This window comes from Cotesia glomerata, linkage group LG1 (genome assembly GCF_020080835.1).
Source record: "Cotesia glomerata isolate CgM1 linkage group LG1, MPM_Cglom_v2.3, whole genome shotgun sequence".
In the NCBI taxonomy this organism is placed as follows: domain Eukaryota; kingdom Metazoa; phylum Arthropoda; class Insecta; order Hymenoptera; family Braconidae; genus Cotesia; species Cotesia glomerata.
Window position 1 is genome coordinate 30,450,226 of NC_058158.1, and position 24,719 is coordinate 30,474,944.

The window sequence follows — 24,719 nt, forward strand, 5'->3', positions numbered from 1 at the left end:
CTCTTCCATCACATGCACTGCTTCATCGCTAAAAATTCAACAAGCATTTTCAACAGAATCCTCTATTTTTTATAATTCGAGCGGATAAATGTAAAAAAATTTTTTATGTGTGAGATCATTATTCGTACATGAGAGTACAATTCTCAAGAGAGCCAGTACACACGTACCTACAAGTTCTAGTTTAATTTTTAATAAATGAATGAACATTTGTAAAAATCGATAAAGCTCTAGTGGAATTAATTATTTCTGATAAATTATTAACAGAGTTTATTGATATTGATTGTTTCCAATTGAAAAGAATAAAATATGAAATTGTCCCCTTGTCATATTACGGCAATAAAAAAGTATTTTCAAATGAATCAACTGATAAACCCCTATCATCAAATAATTTATTTCATTTGATGTATCATCTATCAAATAAACTTTTTTTTTTGTTAGGAAGTTCCAATTTATCTTCAAAATTCTCATCTACTCATGAGTACACTCTGTATGTGTGACAAGGATCGTTTGATAGATCGAATACGTGAAAAGAGAGAACGAATATGATTCTGTTTCTTTGAAGAAAATAACAAGAATTTTCTCCGCGCCATATAATCTGATAAAATTGATAAGGCTTATTGAATCTGGTACCGGTGAAAAAATCTTGATTCAAATTGATATTTTTTTTATTTACAGCTATATATAATAGAAAGAGCTTGTCTTTTTTCATCAACATTTGAAATGTATTCAAATTGTTCTGGAAAACAATCATATTTCGTTATTCTCTCTGCAGAAATACAAAATAAATTATTCAATTGATCTGTGAATAAATTTTTTATTCAAGAAACAATTGAATAAAAAAATAATTGAAATTATGAGACCAGATTTCTTGTACAGTAGGAAGAACAGAATAATCGTGATTTTTGATTAGAACATTATTGCCTCTATAAAATGTTACTAACGGCAATTGGGGTATTACATCGGGTATTTAAATGTTCAACCAGGTCAGAAGTTTCAGGAAATACCCCAGGATATAGCTTATATAAATTATTCTATAAACTGAAGTTACCCGGATTTAGAGAATCGCGCAAACGACTAAAGGTATCAAAGATAACTGTAGAAGAATTTAAAAGTTTGTTGAAAATTTAAACGTCTGATCACAAATTAAGGCTTTAAAATCTAATGAAAACTTATAAACATTTTTTAGCCATGAAGAATTTTAGTAATTCTAGAATTTTATTTGCATTAAATAAAAAATCTCATCTCGTTTATGTACTTGGGTATGAGAAAGTGGATCAATGAAACCCCCTTTAGGGCAGTATGAATTCAAGGGTTGCTTGTGCTTATTAATATTAATCATTTCTCAGCTTTAAATTGCGTGAAATTAACACTTTATTCAAGTATTGCTGAGTGCTAAATATTTTAATGGTGGAAATTTAATGAAACCACTTAATCATGATGAAAAGCAACACTTTGCTGAATTCAATTAGATTCAAGCTGAATGTGCAGTTTACTTAACTTGTGTAGTATAACTTTGATTTATTTTCTTTTTTTTTCTTTTTTCTATTTACATTCAGACAAAAAAAAATTAAGTGAAAATTTTTGAGCTATGGTTAATGTTAACGTTACAGAGAAATACTTTCATGCAAGATCAATTTATTGTGTTCACTTAAGTAGATTTACACCCGATCAATGTTATTGAAGGAAGTTTGTGTTTAAGTATGTATTTTATAGTAAAAGGTCTTTATTTCCCAGCGTTCTGCACTTGAATTCAATTCACGTAAAGGTCCCGCAGGTTATCAGAGTGATATTTACGATGTCACATAGGCTTGAGAAAACTCACACGTTTAAAGAATAAAAAAGTTTGCATTGTTCACCCATGAATAATGATAGATTTAAAAAAAAAATTCAATAGTTTTTGTTTTGTTCCTTTTTGTTCAGAATTTTTATAAATGACTATTTTCTGACTGGTATGAATAAAAATAAAAACACCTATGATATATTCCATGATATATTATGTCGAAATATTTTTCTTCTCATTAAATACAAGCATCATCTATTACGAACGTGGTAATACATTCTGCATGCACGGACTGACAATAGAAAATATTTTCATAGAGATGTTTTGAATTTGAAACTTCATAAACTACATAAACTTGTTAGATTCGTTTAAGTGGCTCAGATGCAAGTAGAAGTTGGAAAGTTGTACAAGTATAGAAAAAAATTTGCATATTTATTTTTTTTCTTTTCAGATTGAAATGATATATTGAGAAAAAAAAATGAAAAAATTACTTTTAATGAAAAGCAACAGTCACGACTGATGAAAATCTTGTTGGCTTGAATTCAAAATGTAAAATAGAAAAATGATCATTAAAGTTTACATAAATGCTCCTTTGTAAAGTTGGAATAACTTCTGGGAGCTGTGACACTGCTAGTACTTATGATAGATTTAAATTTGTGTTAGTAAATACTGGCATACATCCAGTTACGTTTGGTACTATCGTCAGTTTAGTGTTATTTTTGTGAGTTTCAGAATATTAGAGTAGGCATTAAAGTTGTCTCTCGTCAAGCTCGCTATGCGAATTTTTCTCTTGTCGCTTTTAAAATCAAAGCACGTGCTACATCCTCTATCTATATATACATATTTAAATATGTAAGCGTATATTTGAAGCTTGTCGTCAAGTGACCATTGATAACACTTTTTCGAGTGTTTTAATTAAACTATCCGAGTTTATGTATTATTTTTTTAATTAGCGATCATGAAGGAATCTCTTTGATTTCATGCACTAAAGAATTTTATTAAACTTTTTTTCATAAAGCTTGGTACATTGTTTGCTTTTGGTATTTATTTAAAATATGGATATTGGATAAAATTTTGAACGTTAAAATAAATAATTATTCGCTTTACAGCAATTTGAATTTAAAATGATTATTATTATTATCAAACGGAATATTTATTGTATATAAAAGAGGGTGTAAAATGTAAACCTTTAGTTTTTTTGTCATTCGAAATTTATTCACAATCTGATGTATATTTTTAACGTGAACTATTTTTTCTTTCACGAACAGAAAAGAACATTTCTATTGATTTCTATCGGCACTCCTTTAATTTATAATTATTCAATTCCTCGATGGGTCACGGTCAATTTATTACTGTCGACAAAACGATGAAAAGAAAAAAATGAAAATAAAGTAAATAAAGTATTTAACAGATAATTAGGAATGTATTTCTCAGTAGAGAATTTATTTATGCGAAGGGTGAATCTGGATTGATTAACATCCCAGTGTCAAGGTGATGCTGAGTGTAGAATAATGCAAAGGATAATATAAAAGAAACATCCCCCAATATTTGGGTCAACTGAACTGCATCACATAGATTTATTCAACTGAACCGTATTTTCTCTTTATATTATCCATGACTTCGTTTTACTCGGCTCGGAGAATTGGTAGACTTTTTCGGGAAAAACGAAATAGGAAATGTAAACTAGCATTAGGTGGTCTAGACTATCGAATTTTACGGTCTGTTTTCTGGTTGCCTGAATAGTAGATTCTCGTGTAATGGAGAAATTGGGATGTCACCCACGGAAATAAATAAAAATCTTTCGGTGCTTACTACTCTGTCTCTGGCAACACTATACTTTACACCGATAATAATACGGTACAGTTGAAATAAAAAATAGAATGAGTGGACGTTTTTAAAAATAAAATAGTCGCTTTCGGTAACGAACACGAGCAAAAAATTTAACCGGAGCTTTTTATAAATAAAATAAAAAAATTTTCCTAACCGATTCATTAAAGTTGGATAAATGTAATGTAATATTTTTTATCCATCAACTCGCGGTTCCGTGATTTACTTTGCCCGCGACTGAGTAAATATGTGAATATTAAATCTGTACGTGAGCTGGTCATCGATGTGGATATTGTAGACATTTTCATCAATTTCTCTATTGATTATCGATAATTATAATTTCGTGAATTTAATTAACTTTGAAATTGCGCATTATTGTTTCTTTGTAATTTGTTAGTTTCTACAAAATAAATTTAATTTATTCAACTATAATTAAAGTAGTTAATTAATTATAAAAAATCAGATATTTTAATTCAATTATAAAAAAAATAAAATTTACGATAGTATAAATGTTGGAGAGATTAAAAGAGATAATTAAAAAAGGTAATTCAAGGGTGATTATCAAATTTTTAGTTTCAATAAAAAATTTAACTGTTTTAGTCTACTCTAATCTACTCGACACTCGATCGGAGGAAGGTACATAAGCAAATACTGACGGATCGATAGATAAACTAATGAAATTTTAGTCCTATACGATAAACGTCTAACAGGATACTAAATTGTGAATAGCCCTATCACCTAGACGGGCTTAAGCACACTACATGTCTTACTAATAAAAGTGAGAGATAATAGAACCTCTTATTTATTAAAATTACTATTTTCTATGTCAACAAGTACCTAATAATAAAAAAAAAAATGCTATAAAATATGCTCTTGTTGTTTACTGAAATCTATTTTTTTTTTTCTTTTATTCATAAAGGAGGACTAAAACTCAAGCTAAAAGCTGAAAATATATAACATCTAAAATACAATTTGATATTTATCATCTCGAAATTTCGTCACGTAATTACGTGACAAAGGATAAATAAATAAACAAAAATAAAATAAAAAGGTAAGTTTTTTGTTGCGAAAGAGACATCAAAGATCTTTATTATACATAGTGTCTTTCTCGCATTGGAAGATATGACAGTAAAAAAAAAATGAGTAAAAGCTTAATTATTATAGAGTTTGTATACTGTCATGCGGAAAAATGTTTACTCGACTTCGCAATTTGCTCTTTCACGAAATAATTTCCTCGCGTGACACTAAAGTATCTAATATACATACATATCTATGTACGTATACAAAAATATCGATATATATTTCTTATAAATACAATTTTTTTTTTATACATTGGACGATTTATTTGAGCAAAACTTTTCCATTATTTTCCAAAGCGTCTACGGTTGTATTTTCCTCGACTGGCGCCCCGCTTTGGATGGTGTCCCAAACACGAAAACTAGGGCACAATACTGGCAAAGGTCGTGTTGCTAGTTAAAAAAAAAAAGTAAACTTTTTATCAATATTGCATTATTGATTGTATAGACACTCTTTCAGACGTGCATTTCTTAAAATGATTCTTATATGATTTTTCGCTGAAATTCCATACTCAGAGAGATGAAATTTTGTTATTATTATTTTTGTTTGTATTTATTTATCCTTGGTTGTTGAAAGTGTAAAGTGGACTCTCAAAAGCATTAGGAGAGTGAGTTTGAACTTAAATTATTGAGAATTGCTAACTCAGTAGTGAAAATTTAAGATACTGTTATGTGGTGTCCCTTCTATTTATCAAAGCCCTTGAAAGATTTAGTTATAAGAACTGAAAGCTCGAAAAGCAATAGAGGGGAAGAGCAAGCAGATCGATCCACGTGGCGCCCGTCGCAGCCTCCGCAGTCTGCTATCTCCTGGACAACCTTGTATTCTACTCCATATACTCTCCTTGCATGTAATAAAATTACATCGACGCTAAAACTCGTAAATGATAATGGTCATCCCATTTTTAGTATCTCCATCCAAAAAATCATTTTATTTAACACGAAAAAATTTTTTTATGTTTTTCTATTCAAACTTTATGTACAATTTCATCTGCGCAGAATTAATTTCAAGTATTTATATACATCTATAGGTTGCTATTTATATAGGATAAAGAATAATAAATATTTAGTTGACTTGTTGCGAGCTGAGATTTAAATTTTCAAGTTTTATATTTGTTTTTATGAATAAATTTTCTTTGACATCTTAACCGTGAACGGAAAAACTAACGCGAAGTTGAAAAATATGAATTTAGATTTGATTGTGCGAAAAAAAGATCTAGCCGCTTGAAGAAACCAACTCTAAGATTTAGCGAATAGAAAAAAGCCGGGAAAGATAAAGATGACAAAGAAATGGGTCGGTTGTTTTTGCTGTTTTATTTACATTTGTTTTAGTCTGTCGTACAACTTTGTATAGAAACTCGACAATTGTCAAATGGTTGTAGACTGCTTTACTATCCGACTAAAGGAATTCCTGACTTGTCACGCGGAAACGACATTCTTTCTCACCGCATGTTCGTTTTCGATATGACTTTGTACTTCACTTTACTTTCGCAAATATTATTCTACATAAAATATTCAACCTAAAATTATCTATAACCCGCAAAGATAATATTATTTATGTGTTTTTTCGTGACTTGTTTATTATGATCAGTAGACAGCTTACTAACTATTTCTAAATGAAACAATAACGACAAAATGCAAGTGCTCTTTAAACAGTTCCCCAGACTAATCAAAGACTTTACATAAAATTTACTGGCTACTTAAAATAATAATAACAATTTATATTTATAATAATTAAGTGGATACTCAATGCATGACTGTATTAAAATCATTGAATTTATTTATAGAGAAACGTCATTTATGCTTTTCGTCTAATCTGTAATAAAGTTGTTCAACAATGTCTGGTAATAAATCAACGAAATGATTTATTACTTTCTTCCCTACTGTTACTTGGTACTTTTTGTTTCTCTGTAATTCTATAATTAACTGACGAAATCATCATTCTAATGAACACAGGGCTTAAATAGTTGTAATTATGGCTCGAGATATCAATACTTTTTATTTTTAATGTTCAAAACTAAATTTTTATAAATTACGGAAAGTAGAGCTTAAAGAAATTAATTGGATTTTCTGAATGAACTAAGTCAATAAAAAACTATTTAATTATCTGCGGATTAAAAGCTTCGAATTAAACTTCGAAATGTAATTTTATTACAATTAAATCCTAACGTAAATTGTAAAAGATTTTTTTTATTATTGGAATTGCTGAGTTAATTGAAGAAATAGAAGAAAAATTTTAAATTTTAATTTATGAGTCCGTGTATTAATTTTGGTAAATATTTTCCAATTACCTTGCCTTGAATCGAGGTCGTTCAGATAAAAGGGATTAATAAGAGTCAAGTATAGTCACAGCTTAAGCACGTGTGTGTTAAAAAACAACATATAATAGCAGTCAAACTGGTTATCAAAAGTAAAAAAAAAAGCATCGTTTAATACTTTTTACTTTATTTAAATTCAACAAATATTTTTTAATCAATCAAATGTGTCGATATGCACTCGAGCAGCGTAAAACGACATCCAATTGAGTAAAACAAATTAGCAGGAGAAAATTAAACCGTCAAAATCAATCGATATGACAAAATAGCTTCCCTATCCGAAATGTTGATTTAATCATTTGTAATAACATTCTTTGAAACTGTAGTACTATTACTCGTCGAATATTTTCTAATAATTTATCGACATACTCATTATCATTATTATCAATTGTTGAATGGGAATAAGGGAATTAGAGTAAGTACTTTTAATCTTCGTCTTTTGATAATACTAATAATGAGTTTAATGGGAAGGTGATAAAGATGTTTAATTTATTGTTCAGAAGTTCTATATGATAAAATTTAGTAGTAGTTTAATAAAATTTATACCGTAATCCCATTTTTAGAGTTCTATAAATTATTCGTGAAAGGTTACTCTGAAATATACAATAACTTTTAAGTCAAATGTCATATTTGGGTCGAAATATATCTGAAATCTATTTATATATATACTTATAAAAAAATCATATCAAATATTGAGTTAGTGCTTAGCATACACATTTGCAGCAGGTAAAACAATAATAATAATTATTATAATAATAATAAAAATAGTTGAAATCATAATTGTAATAAATAATAATGAACCTATTACATCACATGCACGTTCGTGAAAAATAATTGCAAAGAGGTTGTCAACCTCTCGTTTGTGACACGCGCTACAATAAAAGTATTACTCTCACCCGTATTTTATTTAACATATATATTTATATACAACATATATTTTTTTTTCTTTTTCGCTTTTATTCTGGGAGTCGTTGGATTAAAAGTAGTATAGTGTATGAGGGCCACAAACTTACGACCCGTAGCGATTAATACATCCATGAATTTATGTATTATCGCTTGCACTCAGCTGTAAGACGATAAGCATAATACTATATACATATATATTTCAATTTTAATAATTTAATTAAATATTCAACTATACTTATTCCACAGAACATGTAGATTAGTCTGGTTAATTAATTAAACTCAGCTTGTGGGTGATATCAGAGTCATCGATGAGTGAAACACGCCAATGAAATAATTGGTTCAATAATTACGTTCATCAGTTATTGACAACCTTTTAACGTCCATTAAAATGAATGGTGTGGTACATTTAGGTGCATTATTAAAATTACGTTTACCCGCCTTCAAAAGTCCACCAGACTTTACGGCTCCAGTACTATACAATGTAACAATAGTATACATATTGTTATTATTATCGTTATAGAAACTCAGTGAACTATACCAATAACTATTTGTAAGAAACGAAGAAAAAATAAATAAGGCAATTCTTTTTCACCGCAGGCTAAATCGATAAACCAGAATATTTTAGAGATAATAAAAGCGTATCATTAGGACATTACATTTGGTAGTTTATAGTTATAAATGATTACAGTAGTTTAAGAAAACAGATAAATAGTTTTTTCTTTCTGCTCATTTTTTTAAATGAAAAAACTTTGGGATTAAAAAGCAAAGTTAAACTTGGAAAAGTTTGGATAGAAATATCGGAGTTTTTAATTTGAATATTTTCTAAGTATTCTTGACGAGGAGCGAAATTATAATTTATAGAGTAAACAGCATCGGATTGGATGGAGTATTCACCGGGGATTTAGATAATAATTCTGTGAAATTTGATAATAAAATAATACTATACTTTCTCTGAATAGTTAGTCTATTTGCGAGGGTAGTTATTATTCCCAGTGGATAACGGCGTGAGTAATATATAATGAACTTGTGTTTAAGTATATAAATATAGAAATGATGTAGTATAGATAATAGGATGTGTGGTAATTTAATTGTTATGTCCCGTCGATTGTACGATAGTACATTATACCAATAATCCTCTACTAGGTATAAATAAGTAATTATACCTGGTGGTTAGTAGGTGAAGTTCTAAGAATTAATCGTTGCCGATATTTAATTGGATGACGATGGTAAATGAGTAATGAATCATAAAACTCAATGACACTTCCAATGGGTTATGAATGAATATAATAGTAATAGTACATATTTATGTTAATCTAATATAGTAGCCAAACCGTTTAATTTGAATATAATTTTTTATTCGGTCTGATAGGCTGGTGTTGTCTATAAGAACAAACGGCGGCATAAATCGACCAATCAAAATTAATACCAGACAATTTTGTCGGGAGACTGGCTATTATATTAAGCTGACCAACGATCAACCGGTGGGTTTATGAAAAGTGCTGATGATACTCACAAAAGAAACAAAAAGTACATTGTTGTTAAACTAAAAGTTAAAAAAAAAAGTTAATTATGATTGATGGATTATTTAATCTGATTGTACTTACATTGTGGTATCTTCGGGGAGTAGCCAAGGACGCAACACTCAGACCACGGGTAATTTCTAGTCGGAGCAAAACCAAGGCGCGACACGTTACATTAGTGGCAGCCATTTTTAAGGTAAACACGGTTAAAATCACAATAAAACACTTGTCGTTTTAGTTTTTATTTATTAAAAAAATATGTTTTTCGTCTGGGTTTTTTCTTTACTGTTTCGAGGCTCATACACTGAGTCGCGGTCGGGTTGTGTTGTCTACTAGACACGATAGAGTGTAAATAAAGAGAGAGAGAGACCATCGGCCGCTCTCGAGCCACTGGGAGCGAACACCGGAGCCGAATAGGGTTCCGAGCGCGCCAGCGGCGTCTCTGCGCAAGTTCTTTTGCGCAATTATAGTTATCAACCAGGTACATTTTTTTAAATTTGCCGCGTTTTTTGATTATCGGTTAAGCACAGATGCGCACGCAGTTACGAATGCTTGAAGAAGGGATCCAGGTCTAAACTAAAGGCTGGAATACAATATCCTAACCTTACTGTGTATAAAATACTTGATAAAGGTAAGCATATTTTTTATATCATTTTTTAAGATGAAAATTGCTCTATGTGACTAATAAAATTTTATTGATAATTTCAGATTTTCATTTGCGACTAAGAGTAAAAAAAAAAAAATATTTGACCATGTCGGAAGAGGATAAGAAAATTGACGATTCAAAACAACCTATTTTTTTGAATTTGAGTGCTGATAATCCAGAAACAGTTGTAACTGAAAGTTTATGTGGCAATTGTCTTAAAAATGTATGAAAAAGTATTTTATTTTATTTTTTTCATCAGATTAAGGTAGCTTTAATTGTATTATTTTCTTTTTTCATCATAGGGTGAAACTCGTATGTTGTTGACTAAAATTCCTCATTACAAAGAAGTTGTTTTAATGTCGTTTAATTGTCCTCATTGTGGAAATGAAAACAATGAAATACAAAAATCTGGGATAATAAGCGATAAAGGAATAAAAATAAAACTTACAATAACAACAGAAAAAGACCTGAATCGCCAAGTTGTTAAATCAGATTATACGAGTATTAAAATTCCTAAATTAGATTTTGAAATTCCGGCTAAGTCTCAAAAAGGCGGTGAGTATACATTCATATTTTTTATTTTTTTTTTTATTTTATTTAACCCCGCTTTTCAGACTTCTGTCTCGATGGGGGTACGGCCGAGACCGGAGCGGGACTCCAGGCTGATCGGTACATTGAGTTTGGCAGAGTAAAAAAAAAAAAAAAAAAAAATTCATATCTTATAAGAATGATATTGCTAGAATTTTACAAGTAAAATTATTTTTATCTTGTTTGTCTCTTTCATTGAAGCAAATTGATTTAATATTTAGCATTAAATAGAGTTGACGTCGAATAGAAAAATTTTAATTGAATCTTTCTCTGCCCGTAATTGATGTAATATAAATTGAAATACACAATTGTTGTTTACAGAGATAACTACTGTTGAGGGAATAATTGACAGAAGCATTGAAGGCTTAGAGCAAGACCAGCCGAGAAGACGTGAAGAAAATCCCGAAATAGCTATTGATATCGATCTCTTTCTTGCCAAGTTACGTGGGCTTAAAGTTATCGATGAGCCATTTGATATTATCTTTGAAGATATTTCAGGAGAAGTTTATGTTGAAAATCCAAATGCTCCACACCCAGACAGAAATTGTAAAATTTCTCATTTCGTAAGATCTCAAGCACAAGATAATTTATTAGGAATTTATTCAGAGTATAACAATGAACTATTGAAACCTGTTGGCAAAGATGAATTTACGTATGAAGATATGCAAAATGAAGTTCTACAATTTCCAACTAATTGTCCTGAGTGTAGCTGCCCATGTAGTACAAACATGAAAGTAACTAGTATCCTTTTACACGATATACGATTTAATTTAATCTCTTCATTTCAGATGTTTATTGCGAGCTATTAAATTCCTTAATTAAAATTAGAAATACCACACTTCAAGGAAGTCGTAATAATGGCAACGAATTGCGACTCATGTGGTCACCGGACTAATGAGGTCAAGAGCGGTAGTGGAATTGAACCCGAAGGTGTGAGAATAGAAATCTTAGTAAATGGTAAAGATGATTTTGGTCGTGACGTTTTAAAGTCAGATACCTGTTCCATGGAAATACCAGAGCTTGATTTAGAAGTTGGTCCAGCAGCGTTGGGGGGACGTTTTACTACGGTCGAAGGAATTATTGCTGCGACCAGAGAACAATTGTCATGCGGGTCGGCATTTGGCGATAGTAAAGATTCCGAGGCTGTTAAGCGAATGGATGATTTTATTGCTGAATTAGATAAGGTGTTGAATGGTGAACGTAAGGTTACTATCATTCTTGATGATCCTGCAGGGAATAGTTATATTCAGAGTCTTGCTGATGTTGGTTGTGATGAGAGACTTAAAATTGAAAAGTATACCAGGAATGAGGAACAAAATGAGGAGCTGGGATTAAATGACATGAAGGTCGAGAATTATTGATACTTTAGTTAAACAGACTGATTTATTTTTTTTAAATTAATTTTTAACAGTAAAAATATATTTTTTAAAATTGCAAATTAGTCGTCATCTTCATGTCTGTAAAAAATGAATAAAATAACCATCAATATATATAATTATACCAATTAATTAATTTAGATTTCTTACATTATTGGAATAGCGTCGAGTTTTTTTAGTTGAGGAAGTTTTCGTATCACCTGTGATCTCCAAGATTCAACTTCAAGGTTTTCATTTATAGGATTGTTTGCAAATACTAATTCTTCAAGATTAGATAAATCTTGAAGCCGATTGAATTCGTTCCAATCTTTTACTAAATTATTACCCATATACAAAACTTTTAACGCTCTTAATACATGAACGCCTTTTAGTTTTTCAATTAAATTATATGAGATCCACAACTCCTCCAAATGATCACCGATTGAATCTAATCCGGATAACGTCTTTATATTATTACGACTCAGTGACAAAACTTTTAAATTTTTCAGTGAATCAAGGTTTGATATTTTTTCAATTATATTTGTTGACAAAGACAGCATCCTGAAAAAATTTTATTTATAATGACAAATTGTAGTTTTAATAAGTAAAAAATTGTGTAACTGACTCAAGATTTTTTAATAATGACAAATGGTGATCCATCTTTTCAATAGGAGGCCACTGAAATGACAAGAGAACTTCTTTTTCAACACTCGCTTTTTTCCCGGTTTCATTTTCCCACTTTTCTATCGCTTCTTTGCAAGAAGTTGATTTTGCCTAAAAATATTCAAGTTTATAAAAGTTTACTTTAAGTTTAGGTAGCCAATAAAACAGTAAGTTACCATTTTCACACGCTACTGAAATTGATAAATCAATAAATTTGTAATTGCTGAAATTATCTACCTATTAATGATCTAACATTCATTTGTTATCAAACTATTGCATTCAATGTTTTGATATAGTTTCCAAGAGCAACACCTGCTAATTATCTCGCTGCTCTTAAAACAATTTTTAATTCTTCTTATAAAAAATCTTACAAGTCAATTATTATATATATTTTTTTAGTTATTTTAACAATTTTTCTTATTTATCTAAAGTATTTCTGTGCTTTAAAGTTAAAATGAATTTAAAATCAAGTATATTTCCCGCCATTAGCAATCGATACTCGAATGAATTAACTTTGTATGCAAATCGATATCTCTCAAAGCGCAACAAGTCTAAATAAAAATATTTTTACAAGAATTTAAGATTACTACACTAATATTAATAAAAAAAATATTTAATGAGTATTTTAAGAAAAATATTACAGTAAAAAAAAAACAAAAATTTATTTATTATTAATTTTTTTTCATGGTTAAAGATATTCATAATTTATGATGAATGATATGTAAAGACCAGTGTAAAAAATGAATGAATTGAATCAAATATGTAAATATATCGTGTATATGTAATACAAAGAAGTGATTGTAGATATAATTGAAATATATATGATAAAATATCTGATAATGGGTATAAGAATGTCGCGGTTCGCATTACCGACCGATACTTGTTCTAAAATAATATTAATTTTGTCGCTGAGCGAAAAACACGAATGAAAAGGTGACCAAAATGATGGGCAATGGCCGCCGCGTAACGAACGCCGTGTGCTAGTGATGTCGGCTGTACTAGCCGTTATATTTCGATGATTATTTTATATAAGTTTGATTAAAAAATAATAATTGTAAAGCTAAAATCTAAACAAGCGTGTCCGTCCGATATTTATATTATATAAAATAAATAGTAATACTTATAAAACTAACAACAATAATAATATCACAGTGTGATTTGAAATAATTATAAATATATAATAATAATAGTAGTCGTTCTAAATAATTATGCCAAACAAGCAAAAGAAAGACAAGGTGCGTTTATTGAAGTAAAATGAAATTTCTAAATAACTAATTCGGGTGTTGTTTTTACAAGTATAAAAATTGTTTTTGTTATATGATTTAGTGGTGGTATTTATGCGTGAAACTAAATCCGTGATTTATTTAAACTCATTTCCTTCTTCGTCTTCTATCTACTCTCTTCGTCATCGTCGTCGTCTGGTCTTCATAGCCGTCGTCGTCGTGCAACAGAAACTAAGCCAGCTGAAAGAAAATTAATTATTTACCAGAGAAATAAATTTTAAATTCAACAACCTAAATAAATAAATATAATAAAAAAAAATTGAATAAAAAATTAGGGGGGAACACACACAACAACCCGGCAATCTTGGCTACCACCAACCATCATCGCTGTCTTGTAACACGTATCCTGATTCAGCAATCATCACCTCGCTCTATATTTAGTTTAATAATAAATAAACAATAACAGTTCATACGACAAAAGGGTCTACACACAGTCTATACTTACAACTACAACAACAACAACAACAACAACAACTACAAGAAGGATAATAATATTAATAATAAGAATAATAAATATTAAATAACCGCGCTAATTAATTATCTACTTACAACAATACACGCGTACATTATCGTCAAAGAAAATGGTACTGTTTCTTTTTTCTTCTTTCTTTAATTACTTATCACTAATCATTAAATCATTCACCCAATTACATTAATAAATTTTTTATTTTCATTCATACTCGCTCATTAGACATAATTGATTATTAATATATTCATTAACTCAAAAAATTTTATCATTAAATGTATTTTAATTTTTTTATTAATTTTGTTATTCTTTACAGGAGTCAGGAAAGCCCAAGGACAAGCCTAAGAATGGCAAGGATCCAGAACCTGGGGACGAGGTGAGGTCTAATGTCAACTAATTCTGTCTGTCTGTGTGTTTAAATTGACAGATTACAGCTCCATTATCAATATCACTATCAATAACTATTCCTAAGTATATACACTGGTATTTCATTTTGTCATAACAACTCTAATTGATGCATAAACGTCATTAAATGACGTATACATGCTTTTATAGCATTAATTCGAATACATTGGTGTGTGGTGCTTAATATTGGGTTTGTTAATAATCATAATCATGTTATTAAAGCAATTTGAAAAATTTATTGACAATGGATGAAGGTATTGGTATCATTAACTATTTATTATCTAATAATTAAACAACGCACTAATTAATTAACTAATTAGTAAGCTAATAATTTGTTGTGTTATAGAAGCTTAATAATAAATCATATTGAAGAAGATGATTTGCCAACAGGTTGTAATAGATATTGGCTATTTGTCAGTGGAGTTAATTTGTTTTAATGGTCTGACAAGTTAAATACTGACATTAACGGTTTACATTGATGATTTCTGGCAGGCAGACTGACAGACAGACTGAATGAAATCAACAATCAGCGACTAAACACTTTGGTGTAATAGCTCTTGGATGTTTGTTAAACTGTTGCAATTGAGTTTAGTGTTAAAGAAATTTTAAAAAATAATGCTTAGGTTACATATCAACGTATCGGTCGCAGACCGCGTCAAAATAAATATATTTTACTTGAACACGTCATCATTTATCATGTTATCATGTGTTACACCAGTACAACCAGTATTTAGTTATAATTTTTTATTATTTTATTGCTTGGGTATTAGTATTTTGTCGTGTAGAGACGTAATTCCCGTGACCTGTACTAGTGTAATTAATTTATTACGTAATGTATATGCTCGTTAATCTGTATTGGACGAGATAAATATATAGGATAACTGGAAAATACTGATTGTATACTGGAAATTAAAATATTCATTTTTATGTTGCATAGATACATCTCTATGTATTTATGTTGTTGAAGATAGATGCCTAATATCTATCTATACATATATTTTTGATATATATATATTCTGAGACTAGACTATAAATGTATTTATGTATTGAATGTGACTTTATCATCGGAGCTTTACTCTCTATAACTCATTCGTGCATGATGTTTCACGAACGTGTGAAAGATATCACTAGCTTCGTGTATGTTCTTTTGTAATTTTTTAAATTTAATTGTAAACAATCACAATATCTCATCTTATTATTGTGTTTTGTTGCCGTATCAATAACAATATCGTTTGCACGGCTCAAGATATCTTGATTATTAGATTATTGTAAAATAATATCATTGTGAAAATTAATAATGGTTGAACAAATTTTTACGTAATAATTTTATTTATAAATTTGCATTGCTATTATTGTTGAAATGTTTTTTTTTAAAGGTAAATTAGTATATTGCGCAGAAGACAATCGTTATCAATATCGTAGAGATTCTATTTTTAAATAACTAAAAGCTAACTTTTTAAGTATATAATTAAAATTTTCATTGGTAATAATTATATTCTCGGGAACAAAAGAAAAAAAAACTAACGAACAAGTATAAAGTTAAGAATTATTATTGAATAAAGCTACACGGTTTGTCCTTCAGAAAACTATAAAAATTGATTTTTATACTGACAACGTAAACTAAGGCTCGTGTCTTAACTCTTTTTCTTGTTAAAAAAATGAGAAAAAGCCGATTGAATCTATTTAAAGTCCAGTGTATATAAACATCACCCTGTAATATTAATACATTCGTACATTCTTAGCATCCCACACAGCCAGTTTTTTTTATCCGTGTCTTCACTCGAACGTAACTGCCAAATTTAGCAGAATTTTTTGTTAACATTAAAAGTTTACACCAAAATAAATAAATAAATAACGCAAAATAAAAGATAAATTGCAAATTGTAATGACAACGTGTCCAAGTATATTGAACTCAGTGTTGAGGTATATGGAACAAGGTGATCAAACATGTTTACATTACGTGTGTATGGACCAAGTAAAAAAAAGTCTAAATAGGAAAGAACACATATATCCGCGTCTGTACAACTCATTCTCTATCTTCTTCTCCATCTTTCTTTCTCTCAAGATATATATCTTTTAAAACTCTATTTTCTCTTTCTCTCTGCGACGCAATACACTGTGTACGTCGTTTTCAGGGACGATCGGTAGTGTGAGGAGAAAAATATTCACGCGAATTACTATACATTACAACAGCATTACATTACATTAACTCTTGCGCGTAGTTCCTCGATTCATCACCACGTTGTTGATTTTTTTTTAAATTATATTTTTTGCGAATCCTGTTATTCTATTAACCTACAATATACTATTACAATACATATTGCTAATAATAAAATTTAAAAAAGATAATTTGAATAACAATAATAACCAATAGATTATTGATTGACGACAATTATCGACTGCGATATATTTATCTTTATCAATACGGCGTTATATGTGTGAATCAGTTCATATTAGTAACTATCGCGCTCTTGTATTTAATATTATTTAGCTAATTAAATAACAAAAACAATTTAAAAATGTATAATTACATCGTTGTGTTAATGAATGAGTTTAAATGTCATTAAAAATATCACAAAGTTTATCTGTAAAATGTAATTAAATTGAAGATTTGTGTGAGTGTTTATAATGACATTAAGAAAAAAAAATTGTCACCATGTTTGAGACATTGGTTTATTGTAATACTTGTATATGGAAGATTTATGTATGAAATTAAGACATTTAAATGGAAGATAGTGATGTATAAACAGCGAATGTAATTGTAATTACGGTTACAATGACAGCCGCATCATCAGCGTGCCACTGGCCGATTGCTCGCCAAAACGTGGTGTCGCAAGTAATTCGATTCTCGGTCACGAGCGTGATAGTCATTTTTATAATTGCCAGTGGCATACTGCGACCTTGTCAACGCTGTGAGATTACGACGACTTCGACCAAGACCAAGACCAAGACCAAGACCAAGACGAAAAAAAACAGAAAATATTAATTTATTTTATTAACAAGGAAGAAATTTAATAATTAGTATTTGTTTGATAACAAGGATACTATAATGACGAGGATAACGATCTTAAAACGCAATTTATTATTTATTTATTCCTTGTACTAGTTACCATACAGTGAAAGCTAATGATCTCGTTATGTGTTTCTTTTTATTGATATTTATAATTCAATAATTCACACTTCAATAAATTATAAGACTTAACAGCAATATTAACTACTACCAGTACTACCATTAATAATAATTGTTCTGTTATCTGATAATTTTAAATTTACAATAATGTACACCAGGTACAAAATCAGTGGATATGATTATTTGAATTTGTGTATCATATTAATGAGTGTGACTATTAATTAACTGTTACTTTTTTGCGACAATAATGCAGAATAAAATGCAAACGTTCAGTAATTTAGCTTTTGGAAATGTCTTCAGACGTAAGGCATGTTATTTTTATTATATAATTTTAATTTAGTTTAATTTAAGTAGATATATTGAATTATTGTTGGTTAATATTATTGATATAATGGTTATTGTGTGGATGTTTATCTCTGGCAGGTTGAATTCGTTAATATAATACAGATGTAATATACAGTGGATAAGATAGCCAATGGGCAAATGAGTAATTGTCCAACTGTGATGATGATAATACTAAGACTTATCTCGGTCGAGATCGGTCAGATGACTTTTTGAATCTATCTAGGCCATTTTATTTTCTCCTGTGTATTTATGTGTACATCAATACACATCTGTATATGTGTTGATCGCATGTTTTATTATAATATATATATATATATATAATCCGATAAAACTCTATTATTAACTATTTATTATTAATAGGTTTGATTTATGATTTTTACTTATTTAGATATTAAATTTTGATGATTTTATTAATCAATGTGATTGTTTTATTTATTGTTTCTGTTGATAGAATAATAAGGTGGCGGGTGGACCGCCTGGAGGGAGCACTCCACCACCGCCTACGTTGATCAACAAAATGAAATACCAACCGGGTGGTCCGGTTATCAAGAAGGACAAAAGGCAAAACAGCTCGAGGTTCAATATATCCAAGAATCGTGAACTACAAAAATTACCCTTCATTGCCGGTAAGTTTTATTTCATTATATGTTTTTTTTTTTTTTTTTTTTTTTTTTTTTTTTGGCTTACTAATGCTGAGGATTACTTATAAAAAATACTTGAGATATTTATAAACATTTTTTTTTGTGTTCAAACGATTCGACGGATTTATATTGAAACTGGGCGAATGTAAAAAAGTAGGACAGTTGATAATTTATTGAAAGTATACTTTATATTTTTTTATGAGCTTTGAGGGTTGAGCTTTTATTAAAGCTTTTTGAATACATTTATAATTTCAAAAGATTTTTAATTATTTAGTTTCACTTTTACAGCTTTATGTTTTATTGAAATAGAAATTTAATGTACTTGACAATAAGTGATACATTAAAAAAATATTTCTATTTATTTTTTCAGAAATTAATATTTTTTAATTTTAAATTTAAGTAATTTATAAAAGCTAAAAATATTTTACCAAGAAATCGTGAACCATCAGACGAGATCATCAGTAGAGATGAATTATTAAATAAATTCATGGTAATAAAGTTTATTTAAAAATATCTTTTCCCGGGTAAATTGAATGAAAATTCAATGAGCTAGGTGAGTATAACATAAGAGCAGTAAAATAGACGTAGTAAAAATGACGCAGGACGAATAAGTCGCTGGAAACAAAAAAAGGCAAAAGGGTAAAAATAAAAGGATGCACCCTGGCCTTTCTCAATGCTGCTGGTTACATTGGTGTTGAGAGTGAATAAGACCTGTTCTGTTGTTCTTGTATCTCCAATTGCAAGAATAAATTACTTACGTCAGAGGATATCGATTGTTCGTTGGGGTCGCGCAGACGCCGCGAGGTCGCAGTGTGTACTGGTCCCTGGCCCCGAACCTTTACAGAATGGAATGGAAGTAAACAGTCACCCTCTAAGCGTGTTACAACCCTCACACGAGAAAGTACTTTCAATAATAATTGTGTCGTCTTTCTCTTCATAATATCAATACACTGTTTGTTTGGTCAAAGACCTTATCTATTTACTATTATGTCGTGGATTAACATTTTTACAACAGTAATACTGACAAAAGTAACAACTAAAATTATAAATACTTCAACGCAGACTATCTTTTTAAATAAATTTTTTATTAATACATATCTTAATTAATTTTTTACCAGTGCGACGAAATAATATCGATTAACTGCCAAACTAACATTTGACATTTATATTCTTTATTATGATTATCATAATTGTTATTTTATATTAATAATAATAATAATAAATAACAAAAATAAAAAAGCAATTGCAATGAAACTTTGATACGTTAAAAATCTTCCAGTTGGTTTTAAATTATCATAAAAACCAATAAAGTTATATTTGTATATCTTCCGTCCATTTTTAATTAATTTATTAACTCAAAGGGGTTACGACTGATTTATCATCATACTAAGGGACTTGTGATAGATAAAGTAAAAGTATAAATAATAATAAGTATAAAAATTAGTAGGGCACATTGATTGGACTAGTGTTTGCTCTAGTGAGCCGGTAGTACGCAGCTTGTACTGAGTGAGCTTGAATGATCCAGTAACCGGTGCAGGGAGCATTGCCCGAATTTGACCTCTAAATACAAACACGATGGTTCACGTTGGCGGTATAAGCCCTTCTTTGGGTAGTGGGTTACCTAAAAGTCCAAGTTTTCATCAGGGTTTAGCATTTGCCGCTGTAATACAGCCTCATGATTCTAATAAACAATATCAACCGATTTCCGCTTTACATTATCAACCACTTCAGCCGTTGCTTATTGGTAGTTTTATGGATATTTTTTATTTGACTTTATCATTTTTTCTAGTTCACTCATTCATAAGTATGTTTGATTAACTCAAAGTAAAGGAATTAAATATTTTTTTGCAGAAGCTCAAGCGCCAAACGAACGGGAAGAACTTTTTATTCAGAAATTACGGCAGTGCTGTGTGCTGTTTGATTTTGAATCTGATCCATTATCTGATTTAAAATGGAAAGAAGTAAAGCGCGGCGCATTGCTCGAAATGGTCGAGTATGTTACAAAGAACAAAGGCGTAATTACAGAAGTTGTTTATCCCGAGGCAGTAAACATGGTTTGTATTTTATTCATCATTATTGTTTTACTAATTAATTCGAGTTGTTTGTAATTTCGGATTATGATGGTAGATCGTTTTATACCGCCTACAGAGTATTTGTATTATTGTTTTTAATGTGGAAAAATAATTTCTGTAGTTTGCTGTGAATCTGTTCCGGACCCTCCCACCGTCCTCGAATCCGAATGGCGCCGAGTTTGATCCGGAAGAGGACGAGCCAACCCTTGAGGCTGCCTGGCCTCACTTACAATTGGTCTATGAATTTTTTCTACGACTGCTCGAGTCACCGGATTTTCAGCCGACAATCGCCAAGCGTTATATAGATCACAAGTTTGTGCTACAACTGCTGGAGTTATTTGACTCGGAGGATCCACGTGAACGAGATTTCTTAAAAACGACACTTCACAGAATTTATGGAAAATTTTTGGGTCTACGCGCGTACATTAGAAAGCAGATAAATAATGTTTTCTATCGATTTATTTATGAAACTGAGCATCATAATGGAATTGCTGAGTTGCTAGAGATTCTTGGGAGGTGATGCAATTTTCGCTACTTAATTTTAATAATATGACACTTGAAATGATTTGTTCTTAAGTAGGACATAATCCGATTTTATAATAAATGGATTATGGTCATTATTAATATTGATATTATTACTATAATAATTATATTTATTTTTATTATTGTTACAGTATTATCAATGGTTTTGCTTTACCGCTCAAAGAAGAGCACAAGATATTTTTGCTAAAAGTTCTTTTACCTCTTCACAAAGCCAAGTCGTTGTCTGTTTATCATCCGCAACTTGCATACTGTGTTGTACAGTTTCTTGAAAAAGATCCAAATTTAACGGAGCCAGTCATAAAAAATCTTCTTAAATTTTGGCCCAAGACTCATTCACCCAAGGAGGTCATGTTCCTCAATGAACTCGAGGAAATTCTAGATGTTATCGAGCCTGCTGAGTTTCAGAAAGTTATGGATCCACTTTTTAGACAACTTGCTAAGTGCGTTTCTTCCCCACACTTTCAGGTAACTATTTTAAATCAATTGTGAATAATTGATATAAAACAAATATATTTATTGTTAGTAATGATGATAATGAAATTTCTGTGAATTAAATTAATAGGTGGCAGAACGAACATTGTATTATTGGAACAATGAATACATTATGTCGTTAATATCCGACAATTACTCATTTATTTTACCAATAATGTATCCTGCATTATATAAAAATTCGCGTAATCATTGGAATAAAACAATTCATGGATTGATTTATAATGCATTGAAACGTCTCATGGAAATGAATCAAAAAGTTTTTGATGAATGTACTCAGCAATATTTCCAGGTATTTATTTATTAATGTCGACAAGTTGAACTAATTTTCATCTTCAAGTTGATAAACTATAATCCTCTTACAAGGCTTTATATAAAAATTAATTGTTAATATTAAATGTACTAGTTATAAATTAAATTTTTAATTTTAATTTTTAATTACTTAAATTCACACATACTTAATAGGGCATTATCAGCACAGTGAATAATTCACAACTACAGTCTAGATGATTTATCCTTATTTAATTTTACCTCAAGTTTTTTTTTTATTTTTTTTTTTATTGGACTCTTTATTTTTATACTGATGGCCGGATGTAAAATGAAAATTTAATCGGATGAATCAAAGTGAATTTAATTTGGAAAAAATAAAAATATTTCAATTGATAGAAAATTTAAGTCACAAGCAAATTGATATTTTAAATTTATTTAATTTAAAGGATCGACAAAAAGAAAAACGAATGCTGAAAGATCGTGATGAAGCATGGAATCGTGTGGAAGCACTTGCAATGCGACATCCAAGTTACACGGTGGTTGCGAAAGGTCTCCTAAACAATTCGCACAATCTGTCGCAGCATTTGGACAGTCCACCGTTCGACGAGGACGCTGATAATGATGCGACACCGCTTACGTTAGAAAAAATTGAGGCTAAGGCTAACGAGGTACGGACATTAAGTAATCAGTACATTAGTAACGGTATCTAATAATATGATTCACGTATTACGTGCATCTCGTATCTAAGTAAAAATATCAAGATATAAATAATAATAATATTCTTATTATTTTTAGTCGTAATATTGATAATTGAAAACTAAATATAAAATGATTTAATTATACAGGCAAAGAAGATGACAAATACCAATAAATCAAAGCCGTTGTTACGAAGAAAAAGTGAACTACCACAGGACTCGTATACAATGCGAGCTCTCTCAGATCATAAACGTGCGGATGAGTACCTCGTTACACCACCAGATCCAAACAACTGCTAGTCCCTGCCGATTTCCCTTCCGATGTATCCTCTCTTCTGATGCAGATATTACAGAGTAATAAGAGTTTGAAATCTCTGAGGCTGAGTGAAATTTTTCAACATTGCAAAAAAAGTAACTGTTGCGGATGCCGGATATCTGCTTTTTATTCTGTTATCAAATGTTAAATATCTGTCTAAAAAATTTAATCCATCTTTTAAGTAAACTTTAAAGAACAAAAAACATAAAACTAACGAATTAATTTTTCAGTTAATGACAGAAAAATAAATTACAGACCTAATAGTCACAGTTGATGATAAGTATCTTTTGGATAATAAACGACGTTATTAATAAAAAAAAAAAAATAACCATCCAGCTTGCCTGCGGTTATTAATAAGCCGTAATGTGCAATTTATTCTGTGTAAAAACTAATTAAAAAAAAATAAATAAATAAGCGAAGAGAAGGACTTCTCACAAAACTTTTTGTACGATGAGATAGATAATGCTTAACTGCGCTTTTTGGTAAGCATCTTAATGATTAAATACGAAAAAAAAAAAAAAAAAAAAAAAAAAAAAAAATTAAAATTTTGGTAATTTAAATTTAATCAGTTGATTCTATTCGATTTTAAACGTTAGTTGTGAATTGAGCCGACTAAGGAGATTAATAATACAATGTTAGAATTGTTTAATATTATATTATGATATAATGAACAAACACTACAAAAAAAATAACAATAAGAGAGAAAAGATAAAATAATAATAAAATGATAAAATAAAATAAACGGATACTTTTTTTTCCTGTTTGTTTTTGCAATACCGCCAAATTTCCTCGGGTTTTAGGGAATCAAATGGACTGCCTCTTATCGAGCACTCACCAAGGTGCCAAGGCCACTCGGATGGTAGTTACTATTATTATTTTTATTAATTAATATTATTATTACTATTATTATTATTATAATTATTAAATTGTTAGATATTTAAGAAAAATATGTAAAAATTCTTGTATCATCAGGCCGAATTATGTTCCACTAGATGCCTTTCTACCCAGCAAGTCAGAATATTAAATAAATATAATAATCAGCGTTTATAAAACTTTAGAATCGTTTGCTTAAATAACATTGACATGGTAAAAAATCATCACTTGGTATTAGAAATTTTTTGGTCTTGCTAAGTCGTGGCTAATACTGAGATATTTATTAAACACAAAAATAAAAATAACAAAAAAAAAAGCTAAAAAAAAATCAATGATAAAAAATTTAAAAAACTTGTAAGTCTTTATGCTGCTGGCAGGCTGTTATGTTAATATTAAAACTGATAAACTTTGTTAAAAAAAAAAATATATATATATATATAGTAAGCTCTTATATTGATTAATGTAAAGCTAATATTACAAAAGATGAAAAAAAAATTAAAATTAATATCGAAAAAAAA

General features: G+C 29.6%; 5 protein-coding genes across 9 annotated transcripts in view; 3 read left to right on the forward strand and 2 right to left on the reverse strand.

The window, feature by feature from the left end:
• The window catches only part of LOC123275329, a 33,555-nt gene extending 25,773 nt beyond the window's left edge, over window positions 1-7,782 (forward strand). The window contains exon 8 of the mRNA XM_044743404.1: window positions 7,733-7,782. Within this exon, the coding sequence (XP_044599339.1) occupies window positions 7,733-7,767 (35 nt within the window). The 3' untranslated portion in view covers window positions 7,768-7,782. The remainder of the gene's footprint in view (window positions 1-7,732) is intronic.
• Window positions 1-9,805, reverse strand: part of LOC123275331 (calcium uniporter protein, mitochondrial) — a 41,172-nt gene extending 31,367 nt beyond the window's left edge. Inside the window, exon 1 of the mRNA XM_044743407.1 lies at window positions 9,506-9,805. Coding sequence (XP_044599342.1) covers window positions 9,506-9,610 — 105 coding nt within the window. The 5' untranslated portion in view covers window positions 9,611-9,805. The remainder of the gene's footprint in view (window positions 1-9,505) is intronic.
• A 105-nt stretch (window positions 9,806-9,910) lies between these two features.
• On the forward strand, window positions 9,911-12,145 carry LOC123275330 (zinc finger protein ZPR1). 2 transcript variants are annotated; one of them, XM_044743405.1, is made up of 5 exons: window positions 9,911-10,052; window positions 10,130-10,290; window positions 10,370-10,622; window positions 10,977-11,396; window positions 11,484-12,145. In XM_044743405.1, exons 2-5 carry the CDS (start codon window positions 10,174-10,176, stop codon window positions 12,014-12,016), a joined length of 1,323 nt encoding a protein of 440 aa, XP_044599340.1. In that variant the 5' UTR covers window positions 9,911-10,052; window positions 10,130-10,173; the 3' UTR covers window positions 12,017-12,145. The 2 variants fall into 2 exon arrangements, with proteins under 2 accessions (XP_044599340.1, XP_044599341.1); XM_044743406.1 differs by having other exon boundaries at window positions 9,955-10,046.
• On the reverse strand, window positions 12,094-13,068 carry LOC123275332 (dynein axonemal light chain 1-like). Its single transcript, XM_044743408.1, has 4 exons — window positions 12,850-13,068; window positions 12,636-12,784; window positions 12,182-12,571; window positions 12,094-12,112 (listed from the first exon to the last, which is right to left on the reverse strand). The coding sequence occupies exons 1-4, from the start codon at window positions 12,850-12,852 to the stop codon at window positions 12,094-12,096; spliced, it is 561 nt and encodes a 186-aa protein (XP_044599343.1). The 5' UTR covers window positions 12,853-13,068.
• Window positions 13,069-13,614: 546 nt separating this feature from the next.
• LOC123262745 (serine/threonine-protein phosphatase 2A 56 kDa regulatory subunit gamma isoform-like) lies at window positions 13,615-24,506 on the forward strand. Of its 4 annotated transcripts, none has more exons than XM_044725254.1 (9): window positions 13,615-14,540; window positions 14,739-14,798; window positions 18,754-18,928; window positions 20,795-20,997; window positions 21,137-21,531; window positions 21,690-22,023; window positions 22,121-22,339; window positions 22,764-22,985; window positions 23,163-24,506. In XM_044725254.1, the coding sequence occupies exons 1-9, from the start codon at window positions 14,538-14,540 to the stop codon at window positions 23,310-23,312; spliced, it is 1,761 nt and encodes a 586-aa protein (XP_044581189.1). In that variant the 5' UTR covers window positions 13,615-14,537; the 3' UTR covers window positions 23,313-24,506. The 4 variants fall into 4 exon arrangements, with proteins under 4 accessions (XP_044581189.1, XP_044581104.1, XP_044581273.1 ...); XM_044725169.1 differs by having other exon boundaries at window positions 13,615-13,908; XM_044725338.1 differs by lacking the exons at window positions 13,615-14,540; window positions 14,739-14,798 and adding an exon at window positions 17,432-18,264.
• Window positions 24,507-24,719: the final 213 nt, after the last annotated feature.

What these genes read in the sequence shown, in the direction of transcription:
- LOC123275330 (XM_044743405.1), top strand. Translation starts at nt 10,174, where the DNA reads ATGTCGGAAGAGGATAAGAAAATTGACGATTCAAAACAACCTATTTTT. An exon ending in GTGGCAATTGTCTTAAAAAT is followed by an intron (nt 10,291 to 10,369) that starts GTATGAAAAAGT and finishes TTTTCATCATAG; the next exon opens with GGTGAAACTCGTATGTTGTT. An exon ending in GGCTAAGTCTCAAAAAGGCG is followed by an intron (nt 10,623 to 10,976) that starts GTGAGTATACAT and finishes TGTTGTTTACAG; the next exon opens with AGATAACTACTGTTGAGGGA.
- LOC123275332 (XM_044743408.1), bottom strand. An exon ending in TCATTATTAAAAAATCTTGA is followed by an intron (nt 12,572 to 12,635) that starts GTCAGTTACACA and finishes AAATTTTTTCAG; the next exon opens with GATGCTGTCTTTGTCAACAA.
- LOC123262745 (XM_044725169.1), top strand. Translation starts at nt 13,882, where the DNA reads ATGCCAAACAAGCAAAAGAAAGACAAG. An exon ending in ATCCCGAGGCAGTAAACATG is followed by an intron (nt 20,998 to 21,136) that starts GTTTGTATTTTA and finishes TAATTTCTGTAG; the next exon opens with TTTGCTGTGAATCTGTTCCG. An exon ending in TTGCTAGAGATTCTTGGGAG is followed by an intron (nt 21,532 to 21,689) that starts GTGATGCAATTT and finishes TTATTGTTACAG; the next exon opens with TATTATCAATGGTTTTGCTT.